Source organism: Syngnathus typhle, linkage group LG9, assembly GCF_033458585.1.
Source record: "Syngnathus typhle isolate RoL2023-S1 ecotype Sweden linkage group LG9, RoL_Styp_1.0, whole genome shotgun sequence".
In the NCBI taxonomy this organism is placed as follows: Eukaryota; Metazoa; Chordata; class Actinopteri; order Syngnathiformes; family Syngnathidae; genus Syngnathus; species Syngnathus typhle.
This window is the reverse complement of record NC_083746.1, coordinates 13,292,029-13,305,797: the sequence shown is the minus strand read 5'-3', so window position 1 is coordinate 13,305,797 and position 13,769 is coordinate 13,292,029. Positions and strand designations below refer to the sequence as shown.

At 43.2% G+C, this 13,769-nt stretch overlaps 1 protein-coding gene across 19 annotated transcripts in view; it reads right to left on the bottom strand.

The window, feature by feature from the left end:
• Nucleotides 1-13,769, bottom strand: part of LOC133160251 (interferon alpha/beta receptor 2-like) — a 59,555-nt gene that overhangs the window by 30,951 nt on the left and 14,835 nt on the right. For 16 of the 19 annotated variants that reach the window (XR_009715837.1, XR_009715836.1, XR_009715841.1 and 13 more), the window contains 2 exons: nt 3,996-4,159; nt 2,909-3,075 (listed from right to left, as the gene is read on the bottom strand). Coding sequence is in view for 4 of the 19 variants with exons in the window: in XM_061287941.1 (XP_061143925.1) it covers nt 2,909-3,075; nt 3,996-4,159 (331 nt within the window). In the remaining 15 variants the exon portion in view is untranslated. Of the gene's footprint in view, nt 1-2,908; nt 3,076-3,991; nt 4,160-13,769 lie in introns of all 19 variants that reach the window. The other 3 variants (XR_009715843.1, XR_009715835.1, XR_009715845.1) reach the window with 2 other exon arrangements.

Below are 13,769 nucleotides of genomic sequence, written 5' to 3'. Positions count from 1 at the left end.
TAACGTGTTTTGTATTTAAGTCCTGTCTGCCCCTCGCTCACCGTTGGATCATTGCATGTGTTACTGTCATTCTGTTCCTGTCTTTGGTAATGTCACCCTGTCTTTTTGTTCCACGACTTTGTCGGTCAGTCCTATTGTTGGTTTTGTTGTACCATGACTTTCTTTAAAAAAACAAACAAAAATAAAAAATAAAAAAAAAAAGAAATTTAAATTTTTTTTTTTTGTACCCATGTATAGTACGCACCCCAGATTTTAGGACAATAAATTAGTTAAATTTTGCGCACTATACACGGAAAAAAACCGTAAAAAAAAAAAAAAAATCGATCGTAGAGCACTATATCGCGATATATCGTGAATGAATCGCAGCAGGCTTTAAGATATCGACAAATATCGTATCGTAGTTCTTTGTATCGATATTATATTGTATCGTGACAAAACCCGCGATTTACGTACACCCCTAGTCTTTAGGTCTAAAACTCACAAAGTCACAAACTGCCGCAAACATCTCACGGCTTTGCTTTGCTCTCACAATCCTAGCCGGCTGACGTGGCTGCGCATATCCAATGAGGAACTGCGGGCGCAAGTCAGTGCTATTCACTGCCACCTGTGCCCGTGATACTGGCTGATAGGGTGTGTATTTAAAGCCAGCAAGTCTGTCAGTCTGCAGGGGTTCGTCTGCCTTGATACACGTATGCCTGCCATCTGTTTCTGCCATGATACCTGATTTCTATTTGCCTGATCTGCTGTGTAGCGTGATGACTTTTTCCTGTTTCGCTGTGTAGCGAAAGCCTGTTTTTATGATCTGCTCTGGACTCTGGACTTTGGCTCAACCATCTGCCTCTCCCCAACCACGAGCTTGCTACTTTGCCCGTCTGCATCAATGATGCACAACATGCGGTTGGTGACCGGCTCGTCAGCTTGCCTCGTTGTCCTACTCTGCCGGCATTCCTTCGCTCCTTTTTCTATCTATCCATCCATCCATCTTCTTACGCTTATTCGGGGTCAGGCCGCGGGGGTAGCAGCTTTAGGAGGGACTCCCCTCTCCCTGGCCACTTTATCCAGCTCATCTCGGGGGATCCTAAGGCGTTCCCAGGCCAGCCGAGAGACAAAGTCTCTCCAGCGCGTCCTGGGTCGGCTGCGAGGTTTCCTACGGGTGGGACATATCCGAAACACCTCCCCAGGGAGGCGTCCAGGAGGCATCCTGATAAGATGCCCGAGCCACCTCATCTGGCTCCTCTCAACGTGGAGGAGCAGCGGCTCTACTCCGAGTCCCTCCCGAATGACCAAGCTTCTCACCTTATCTCTAAGGGAGAGCCCGGACACCCTGAAGAGGAAACTCATTTCGGCCGCTTGTATCCGGGATCTTGTTCTTTCGGTCACGACCAAAAGCTCGTGACCATAGGTGAGGGTAGGAGCGTAGATCGACCGGTAAATTTAGAGTTTTGCCTTTTGGCTCAGCTCTCTCTTCACCACTACGGACTGGTAGAGAGTCTCCGCATTACTGCCGACGCTGCACTGACCCGCCTGTCGATCTCGCGCTCCATACTGCCCTCACTCGTGAACAAGACCCCAAGATACTTGAACTCCTCCACTTGGGGCAGGATCTCATCCCTGATCCGGAGAGGGCATTCCACCCTTTTCCGACCGAGGACCATGGCCTCGGATTTGGAGGCGCTGACCCTCATCCCGACCGCTTCACACTCAGCTGCGAACCGCCCCAGTGAGAACTGGAGATCACGGCTTGAAGAAGCCAACAGCACCATGTCGTCTGCAAAAAGCAGAGACGCGATGCTGAGGCCCCCAAACCGGACACCCTCAACGCCTCGGCTGGACCTAGAAATTCTATCCATAAAAGTTATGAACAGAATCGGTGACAAAGGGCAGCCGTTGTGGAGTCCAACCCTCACTGGGACAGAATAAGACTTACTACCGGAAATGCGGACCAAACTCTGGCATCGGTGATACAGGGACAAACCGTCCTTATCAGTTGGCTCGGCACCCCGTACTCCTGAAGCACCCTCCACAGAACTTCCCGAGGGACACGGTCGAATGCCTTCTAAAAGTCCACAAAACACGTGGACTGGTTGCGCGAACTCTCATGCCCCCTCAAGGATCCTGCCGAGGGTGTAGAGCTGGTCCACTGTTCCACGGACAGGACGAAAGCCACACTGCTCCTCCTGGATCCGAGCTTCGACTTCCCGACGGACCCTCCTCTCCATCACCTATAGTTGGAACACACCCTCCGGTCCCCCTTCTTAAAGTGGGGAACAGCCACCTCAGTCTGCCAATCCAGAGGCAACGTCCCCAATGTCCACGCAATGCTGTAGAGGCGTGTCAGCCATGACAGCCCCACAACATCCAGAGCCTTTAAAAACTCTGGGCGGATCTCATCCACCCCCGGGGCCTTGCCCCCGAGGAGTTTTTAGTGACTTCAATCCCAGATTGGAGAGTCCACCTCAGAGTCTCCACGCCCTGCTTCTACAATGGAAGGCGGGTCGGTGGAATTGAGTTTGTGTTTGTGTTTTCGCTCCCCCAACCATACTGTAAATATGTTTTTAGAACAGCTTTTATTATGAGAATTATTTTTTATAACAAGGTACAAGTGTACATACTGTAAATGTTTTTAGAACTCTATTATTATAGCAATTTTTTCTAACCTAGTACAACACTGTAAATATGTTTTTAGAACTCATTATTATAACAATTTGTGTAGTGTACGCACTACAATTGTGTGGGCACTCCCTGCCTTCTGCTGGCGTGTGGGCAACTTTCGAGACAAAGTTTTATTTTGAATTTTAATTTCTTTAATTTGGAAAAAATAATCCGCGACGTACTGAAACCGCAATAAATAAACCACGATGTAGCGAGGGATCACTGTACTTTAACATCTGTGAGTAGAATTCCTTACCTCAGTTTTGTTAGATTTCTTCCACAAGACCCTGAACTTTCCTTTGTAGAAGGCCAGGATGTCATTGTTTGGTATTCCTGAGCTTTTGTCAGCCTTGGGCAGGGATATGTTGATAAGAATGCAGTTGCCACAGTCAGTCACCATTACCTTTGGAGGACCTATCAGAGCTAGGAAAAATAAGAGAACATATTTAACATAGGTTGCGTTCACACTGCAGGGCTTGATGCCCAATTGGGATTTTTTGCCAAATCCTCATTTTTTATGTGGTTCTTCACATTACAAAATCAAATGTGATAATTTTGGAGAATTAATTAAAGCCATTATCTATTAAATTAAAGCCATCGTGCTCAAGCGTAATTACTGTCTGTTGCTAGCGTATATGATGCCCTTGTGCATTTGATAAGATGCCTACATGTCACTTGTGAAGGCATATAAACTGAACCTTTGCATTAACAAATGAACTTCCCACTCTCACAGCCAATGTGTCGTGTTATTATTTTCCACAAAAACTTCTACGGTATTTTACGGACTATAAGTCGCGTTTTTTTTCACAGTTTGGGTGGGGGGGGGGGCAACTTATACTGAGGAGCGACTTATGTGATTTTTTTTCACGAATTTTCATAATTTAAAAAAAAAAAAAGTGAAGCCGTAATAAATGAACCGCGATGTAGCAAAGGATTACAGTAGCGAGTGACGTCAGCAGCGCGGCGGTTGTTTACATAAAGGACAAAGGATTCGATCCCGGGATGACGAAGGGCCCCACGTACTACCGGCATCATTAGCGGCTTTTTTTGTAAGTGACACGGAGGACGAAGAGTTTGAAGAATTTAATGATTGTTCTTGGTGTTGGATTTTGTCGAATACATTTCCCCCCGAAATGCGACTTATACTCCGGAGCGACTTATATAAACTTTTTTTTTCATGTTATTGTGCATTTTATGGCTAACGCAACCTATATTCCGGAGCAACTTTTAGTCCAAAAATTACGGTAAATGAAACATTATCACCATATAAGTGCACCATATGCTTCATGTTTTAAGTGGGATTAAACAAAAGTTTTCATGTAAAAATGTTCATGCTTACATACTTTGTTCAAAAGGAGTGAACGAGATTTCTTCAGACTCTGGAGACCAGGTTCCATTGAAGAATGCTTGGACAGTCAAATAGTACTTATAATCATCCAACCTCAGCTGTAAAGACGTTGCAGTTGTGTAGTCATTCAGTGCTTCTTTTACCTTTTCACCGCTTAACCTGCACAGAGACATTTTTCAACGTATTCTAGTTTCCTTATGCCAAATAAGTAAATTAAGGCAACAACGTTTAAATGTCCTGATACTTAAAGACTTGAGGGCCATGAGAAGGTCAATTATGCAGAATGCAATCAATAAATAATGGCATTAGGGTTGTTCAATCTAAAAATAATAATAAAAAAACATCAAGCAAAATTTTCACTATGACTGTTACAAGGAATGGGTTTCCTGCAGGTGCCTCCATATGAGATAAGTGGTGTTGCCATCTGATGTGAATTAATTATCCTATCAGTCAAGATTAAGTTCTCTTGCTGCCTTCGTGTGCGTATTAGCTAGCACTACATTATCAGACCATATGACATTATTTTGGCCCATTCACTGGATTTAATATGCCTTATATCATCCTTGAGAGTCGTTGGTGACTTGTTCTTCTCTGTTCCAGAAACTACACTCGCACTCCCAGACATGCATCCCACATACACATACAAAAACCCATCCATACCTGTCGGTCGGCACAAACAATCATCAGCTCACCTACGCAAATACACAATAATTTACCTGATTGGAGACTGCACACTACTGGATACCAAACAGTGTGGATATATTAATTAAATATGGAATTAAACTAGAATTTTGCAATTTCTGGAGAAATTGCGTGTGAAGGCGAAATGTATGAATAACTTTTTCGGGGAATGCTGCCGAACGATGTTGAAACGTGTTGAATTACTTGAGAAATGTAGAATATTTGGAGAATTTGTGGTGAATTTCAAAATTGAAAGTTTGGAATATTTGGTAAGTGGGAAGTTGTGGAATAGGTAGGCAAAAGATGAACAGTTGAAAGTTGGAATGGGTTGAATCGGTAGAAAAATGTAGAAGTTAGAGTAGAAAAACGAAATTTTGGAGAATTTGGTTGAATTTTAAATTTGGAATTGTTGGTAAGTGGGAAGTTGTGGAATAGGTAGGCAAAAGATGAACAGTTGAAAGTTGGAACGGGTTGAATCAGTTAAAAAATGTAGAAGTTAGAGCAAATGTTGAATCCCCATAGAGAATGAATGGGAAAATAAAAAAAGGCAATTGTGCCAAAATCTTTCTAGATTTGGAACAAAACCAAAAAAAACGGCCTCAGGAGGTTCACTTTTGGGGTAAAAATGTTGAAACTGGTTAAATCGGACAAAAAACGAAGACGTAAGCGCAAATGTAGCTATTTGGGGCACTTAGTGTTGAAATAAGGTCACTTCCGGCTTGATTCGGGTCATTTCCGGTCTAATTTGGGTCACTTCCGGTTTATTTGGGTCACTTCCTGTTTAAAACAGGTCACTTCCGGTTTAGCTGAGGTCACTTCCGGTTTATTTGGGGTCATTTCCGGTCTAAAAAGGTCACTTCCGGTTCATTTTGGGTCACTTCCGGTTTGATTTGGGGTCACTTCCGGTTTACCAGAGGTCACTTCCGGTCTATTTGGGGTCACTTCCGGTCTACTTGGGGTCACTTCCGGTTTATTTGGGTCACTTCCGGTTTAATTTGGGTCACTTCCGGTTCGTCTAAGGTCACTTCCGGTTTATAAGGGGTCATTTCCGGTCTAAAAAGGTCACTTCCTGTACATTTGGGGTCACTTCCGGTTTGATTTGGGGTCACTTCCGGTTTACCTGAGGTCACTTCCGGTCTATTTGGGGTCACTTTCGGTTTGATTTGGGGCACTTCCGGTTCATTTTGGGTTCATTGGGGGCACTTGAGGGTCAATCCAAGATGGCCGCCACACTGGAATTGGGGGTCAAGGGTTGAATGTGTAAGCGTAGTGGAAGTGGGGGTGAATGGGAGTGAATGTGGGAAGCATAAGGTGAATAAGGGGAATAAATGTGGAATGGGTTGAATCGGTCGAAAAATGTAGAAATTAGAGTAGAAAAACGAAATTTTAGAGAATTTTGGTTGAATTTCAAATTTGAGAATTTGGAATTTTTGGTAAGTGGGAAGTTGTGGAATAGGTAGGCAAAAGATGAACAGTTGAAAGTTGGAACGGGTTGAATCGGTTGAAAAATGTAGAAATTAGAGTGGAATAACGGAATTTGAGAGAATTTTGGTTGAATTTCAAATTTGAAAATTTGGAATTTTTGGTAAGTGGGAAGTTGTGGAATAGGTAGGCAAAAGATGAACAGTTGAAAGTTGGAATGGGTTGAATCGGTTGAAAAATGTAGAAGTTAGAGGTGAAAAACGAAATTTTGTGAAATGTCGAATGTGCCATTAAGAATGGATGGGGAAAAATTTGTCGGAATTTTGGGAATTTTGCGGAATCGGAAAATTTTCGGAATGAGAAAAATACAAGCCACCCTTTCCTGAATATTTGGAATACGTGAAAAGTGGAATGGAGTGAATCGGATGAATTATGTGAAAGATGAAACGGGACAAAAAAGTGAGGAGAATAAAATAGAAGAATAATAATAAAGTAAATGGAGTAGAATAACATATGTGTGAAGGCCTTCGCCTTCACACAATAAACCAATGTGTTATTAAATGTGTCGATTACTTGAATTTCCCTTGTAAGTGAGAGTGCGAATGGTTGTTGAATTGTGTGCTGTGCGATTGTCTGGCAACCAGTTCAGGGAGTCCTCTGCTCACTGCCCGAAGTCAGCTGCCATAGGCTCGAGCGTGCCCGTGGCCCTCATGAGGAAAAGCAGTTCAGAAAATGGATGGATGGTTATAGGAAAACATAGATACATAATTATTCCTAGCTTGCATTACAATTTTCATGGGGTGTGTTACAATGTGCAATGAATTTATTTTAACTGTCAAACTCACCCATCAAAGTTTGTTGGGCAGGTCCTCACATGATTGGTTAGCCTGCTCATCAAGTCAGGGCAAATCAATTCCACAATAATGGATTGATACAGAGCTAGTGGCATACTCTGATAAGTTGGGTGGCGCCATTCCGTTCTTTGTTGGTGTGAATACATAAACCAACTAAGCGTCTTTGGGTACCGTATTTTCCGCACTATTAGGCGCACCTAAAAACTTACGTTTTACTAAAAAAAACACAGTGCGCCTTATAATACAGAGCACCTTATATATGGATCAATTGATGAGATTGTTGATTCATACTGGTTGTACACAGTGCTCTGGCAAAATGTTTCAGTACGTTTTAGTACGACTAGTAAATTACAAGGTTGCATCGCTTCCCAACATTACGGTAACTGTAGTCAGGGAAACATAGGTAAGTAGTACCAATGCGTTAGATCGAACTTTAGTCAGTTCCGATCATTTTATAGGAGATCGTTTGAGGAAACGCGATTGTTTACAGAGAGGTCGTTGGTTATTGCGCGCGCACGCAGACACACACACACACACACACACACACACACACCCTTCTGCTCAGCCAAATTTATTGTGTGACATTATTATGTCACGCACCAACATGATAATGACAAATTGACTCATACAGTACTAAAACCACAGAACAAAGACCATTTTCAACAATGAACATTGTGTGCATTGTCTCACACAGACAAACTCTCAGTTCAACAAATTCCACAAACAAAAACATAAGTTTTTTCACTTACTATGTGTGGCGGGACGGACCATTCGTTTTAGTTTGTCGTTTTCAGGAGACAAGATTTCAATAACGACACTGAGGCATTATTTAACAAACTCCACTTCATTGTATGGCTTTTTAGCCCGTGCAATGTTCCAAGCCAGTTGAAACAATGCAAGTGTGACAGTCTGAGTGCTTTGTAATTTCTTTGAAAAACTGTACCTATTTTTCTGCCTGACTTTTCAAAGTCTCCAAACTTGTGCTTGCGAAATTCAGTCCCTTTTGCAAAGTCCTTATCGATATTGGCATGAAGTGAGCTGAAGTGCCGCTGACCATTTGAAGCTTTTAAATGCGCCGATGACGTCCGACATATCAGGCAGAATGGCTTGCCATAGCGTTCAACAAAAAACAACTTTAACTCTGTTAAAAACGTCCTGCGTTCATTGTCATATATTCGTTTAGCTGTGAATTTCGTCCTTGCCATTTTGGCAAGCATCTTGTCAGCTTTTCTGGACCTAATGGGCCCCCGTAGTCACAGTCGCTATTCATTAAAAAGCCAGCAAAATCAATCGCTCTGTTTGTCCCTCCTCCTTTGCGGGATTTTACCTCATGCGCATGCGCGTTTGACCAAAATACCATATTGAAGTCAAGCGTAGAAAATACACACGAAAAATAAACACAAATGTTGATATGAACGTAAAAGAGCCGCATGAAACCAGCCAAAGAGCCGCATGCGGCTCCGAGCCGCGGGTTGGCCACCGCTGCAGTATAGCTTCTACCGTTTTTTTCCGTGTATAGTGCGCCCCCATGTATAGTACGCACCCCTAAAAATGGCATGCTGATGCTGGAAAAAAGCTTGTACCCATGTATAATACGCACCCAATTTTTATGAATTTTTTTTAAAAAAAAAAAAAATAATTTTTTTTTTTTTTTTTTTTTTTAAGTCCCAATGATCGTCACACACGCAGGGAGGCAATGGGTCCCATTTTTATAGTCTTTGGTATGGTCTTAACTAGGCTGGATGTAATTTTTTTTGTTGGCGTTGATTTCTCCGACTGCCCATAAACGCACCACCGCGCTCCGTGCGCATGGAGCGTGTTTGAAGTGAAAAGCAGAGAAGAAAGGAACAAGGCAAAGTGTTGTGAAATAAAATATTACCTGTAATACGGATTTAGGTAGAGAACTGAACTCTCGCTCTTTATATAGCTGACGTGTCTTGCTCATCCGTTCTGCGCATCTGTAATGGCGGCCATCATATGATATCCGGTTTGCGTGTGTGCGAGAGCGAGAGAGAGCGAGAGAGAGATTGCGCGAGAGAACGCTCAACCGTAGCGCGCCGCCGACCGCCCAACTGCACCGGGCTGGTCGATTATTGTGACAGAGCCGTCGCTGAAATTTAGAAGATATTTTTAAAGTCCTGATGTACTTTCTAAAATTTAAGTGGACCTCAGTGCGCACTGCGCAGGGAGCTTAATTTGGTGCGGTCGCGCAACCGCAGCGCGCCGGGCGCTCACTGTCGCATTGCTTAAAGAGCGCCTTTGTGTTTTAGGATGAACAGCAGAGACCAAAGGAACAAGGCAAAGTGTTGTGAAATAAAATATTACCTGTAATACGCATTTTGTTATTTGCTGATTGAAACTGCTAATTAAACTGTGAATTGAAACTAATAGGAAGAAAACAACTCTCGCTCTTTATATAGCTGACGTGTCTTGCGCATCCGTTCTGTGCATTTTATTTCACAACACTTTGCCTTTCTTCTCTGCTGTTCACTTCAAACACGCTCCATGCGACCGCAATGCTCTCGTATCAGACGCTTGCTCGATCACCTGCTCGTTTGCTGTCCCGTGCGCGCACGAAGCGCGGTGGTGCGTTTACGGGCAGTCGGAGAAATCAACGCCAACAAAAAAAATTACATCCAGCCTAGTTAAGACCATACCAAAGACTATAAAAATGGGACCCATTGCCTCCCTGCGTGTGTGACGATCATTGGGACTTAAAAAAAAAAAAAAAAAAAAAAATTAAATTTTTTTTTTTTTTTTTTTTTTTTTTTTGTACCCATGTATAATGCGCACCCCAGATTTTAGGACAATAAATTAGTAAAATTTTGCGCACTATACACGGAAAAAAACGGTATTTTATGCGCCTCATAATCCGGTGCACTTTATATATGGACAAAGTTTTAAAATGGGCCGTTCATTGAAGGTGCGCCTTATAATCCGGTGCGCCTAATAGTGCGGAAAATACGGTACTTGAAAAGTGCTATATAAATTGAATGAATTATTATTGTTAGGGCGGACACAGTGGTGCTCGCTCTAACTATTATCATTTGTGTGAAGGTGAAGCCGAATAAGCTAGTATGGAAGGCGCCTGCTGTTGTGAGCACAGAGCTACCTGATCTGGCATCTACACCAGGTCAGCAAGTGTTGGCGAGGCTGCTGTCTATCAAAGACAACCCCGAACACCCACTGTACAGCACAGTCACTGGGCAGATGAGCAGATTTAGTGACAGGCTGCTGACACCGTCTTGCTCCACAGAGAGGTTGAGGGGTTCCATCCTTCCCTATGCCGTGATTATTTTTAACTCGTCGCGGGGTTCGGGGGCGCGCTCATGAAAGTGACACTGTTTATTTATTTGATCCATTAATTATTAAACTATTTGTTTATTTATTTGATCTATTTGTTTATTTTATCTATTAATTATCTATTAATATGTTATCTTCTGTTATCGATGTTAGTATTGTCTATCTGTTTATCTATCTGTGTGTTACTGTATCTAACTGTTAGCTCCTGAATTTCCACCGGGGTTCAACAAAGTATCAAAGTATCTATATACACTGCTCAAAATATTAAAGGAACACTTTGAAAATACATCGGATTTCAAAGGTGACAACAAAAATGTTTGATATCTACGTATACTGATATGGACAGTTTAATGTCTCATGTCTCTGATGACACAACTTTTGATGGAAATAAAAGTTTTCAGCCTACAGAGGGCTCAGTATATAGACACCCCAAAAATCAAAGTGAAAAAATTATATGGCAGGCTCGTCCATTTTGCCTAAATTCAATTTCTGCAACTCAAAATTCTTTTCAATATCTTGTGTGGCCCCCCAAGTGCTTGTATGCATGCTTGACAACGTCGCGGCATGCTCCTAGTGAGACGACAGATGGTGTCTTGTGGGATGTCCTCCCTGATCTGTCTAAGGGCATCAGTGAGCTCCTGTAAAGTCTGAGGAGCAACCTGGCGGCATCTGATGGACTGAAACACTATGTTCCAGAGGTCTTCTATCGGGTTTAGCTCAGGTGATCGTGAGGGCCATTTAATTGTGTCAATTCCTTCATCCTCCAAATACTGTCTACATACTCCTGCTACATGAGGCCGGGCATTGTCGTGGATGAGGAGGAACCCAGGACCTACTGCACCAGCATAGGGTCTCACCATGGGTGCAAGGATTTCATCCCGATACCTAATGGCAGTCAGACTCCCGTTCTCTAGCCTGTAGAGGTCTGTTCGTCCCGCCATGGAAATGCCTCCCCAGACCATCACTGACCCACCACCGAACCGGTCATGCTGAATGATGTTGCAGGCCGTATAGCGCTCTCCTTGGCTTCTCCAGACCCTTTCACATCTATCACAGGTGGTCAGGGTAAACCCGCTCTCATCTGTGAAAAGCACAGGGCGCCAGTGGTGGACTTGCCAATTCTGGTGTTCTATGGCAAATGTCAATCGAGCTCCACGATGCTGAGCAGTGAGCACAGGGTACACTACAGGACGTCGTGCCCTGAGGCCACCCTCGTAAAGTATGTTTCTGACTGTTTGGACAGAGACATTCACACCAGTAGCCTGTTGGAGGTCATTCTGTAGGACTCTGGCAGTGCTCAACCTGTTTCTCCTTGCACAAAGCAGCAGATATCGGTGCTGCTGATGGGATGAGGACCGTCTACGGCCCTGTCCAGCTCTCCTAGAGTAACTGCTTGCCTCCTGGAATCTCCTCCAGGCTCTGGGGATTGTACTGGGAGAATCAAATCTTCTTGCAACAACACGCATGGATGTGCCAACCTGGAGGAGTTGGACAATCTGCGCAACTTCAGGAGGGTTAAGAAATCGCCTCATGTTCCCAGTCGTGATAATGACTCTAGCTCAGGGGTGGGGAAACTACGGCCCGCGGGCCACATCCGTTTAATCCAGCCCCCCAACCCTGAATAAATTGTATTATTAAACATTTTTTTGGGTCATTTTGTCTGGAATTACTGCGTTTCCGCAGTAGATGGGGAACCGCTCGCCTGGGCATTTACTACCGAAAGCCGTGTCAGAAAGCTCGGTGCACACTCACAAGTGCGTGTACGTACTCAGTAGTACGGACATGGCGCACTCGCGCTCTATTTGTATCAGTCCCGAATTTAGAGCGTGGGCTGTGACGACAGCATTCTTGTAATTCGCGCGCTGAGCTTTCAGATACAGTTTTACGCTAAAGCCACCCACAAACCTTCCCCTGGAATCCTTCTATTAAAATGAGTCGCCCAAGGAAAAGCAAGGTGGGATCATTGGGACTTTAACTTATATTTAAAAGAGTGGCCAATTTGGCTCGACGTACGCGACGTGACGTTCAGCCACATGAGCATCAACATCAACCGGTCACAGATAGAGGTAAACGGACCAACATCTCGGATCTCTCCTAAGAATTGCCACAACAAATTCTACTCCAGACTATGACGCACTAGCAAAAAAAGGAGACCAACAACACTGTTCCCACTGAAAATGAAGGGGAGGCTCTCAAGTTGGTTGTAAAAAAATGCATTTTGAATATGATTTGTACACATAGCAGGGATTGAAACTAGCGACCATTCTCATTTTCAAACAATGCAGGATGCTCAAGGACATTGATGGACCACCTGTTTGCGACTAATCTTAACCTGTAAAGTTCTTAAGGCTTACTTTAAGGAAGTGTTTCTCGTTTGCTCACCTCTGTTACCAGGTGTTTGTGAGTTAAAACTCTGCTCTGATTTTCAGATACCCCTCACCGTGTTGCCGTTTTGATTACTTTATTTGGATGTATGCTTTCACCGATTCTTCAAAATGATATATTTGGTCAGAATGTTTGCCGTTTGATGTGATCTCATAAGATAAACATCTTTCATTAATCTGACCTGCAGGCACTGAAGTGATGTAGACTGTTATTCATAATAACAGTGTTGTATTTTATGAGAATCACTGATGGCAGCTTTTTAGTGAATTATTATTATTTCTTTATTGCTATTAATAAATGCATTTGTTTTCAAAAAACTTGTTTGGAATATCCATGCTTTACTACCTACTAAAGGCCAAAATATTTTATGCAATGACCTTTACAGGTCATTTATATTACTTCACACAAACACTAGTACGTCCATCTGCTCCTGGTTCGGCCCTCTGGGAAGAGGTACAGGAGCCTGCGCTCCCGCACCACCAGACTCACCAACAGCTTCATTCTCCAGGCTGTTAGGATCCTGAACTCTCTCCCCCCTTCTGCGTAGCGTCCTGTACTTTTGCGCTATATTCTGACTGTCTGCTGTATGCACACTTGCTCCATTTTTGCTCCTCTTATTTATTGTGTTATTTGTTGATTTATTATTTATTCATCACTCTTATTTATTCATTGTTTGTGCCTTCTTGTTTCTATTTTTTTGTGTTGTTTACTTGTATGTATATTGTGTACTATGTCTCGTCACCGTGGGAACGTAATTTCGATTTCTTTGTGTCTTAGCATTTGAAGAAATTGACAATAAAGCAGACTTTGATCTATCTATCTATCTATCTATCTATCTATCTATCTATCTATCTATCTATCTATCTATCTATCTATCTGTCTTTTACCTGCCAAGCGAATTTACCGCGATTCTGCTAGTCGCGGTTTACATCCCGCCTTCCAACATCGAAGGCGACAGGATCGCAGCTCTTAGTGAACTGTACCAGGCTGTCAGTGAACAACAGACAGCGCACCCTGACGGTTTCACCATCTTCGCTGGGGATTTTAATCATGCTAACCCGAAGCCTGTTTTTCCGAGGCTTAACCAGCATGTTAATTTTGCTACGCGTGGCGACAGCTTCCTG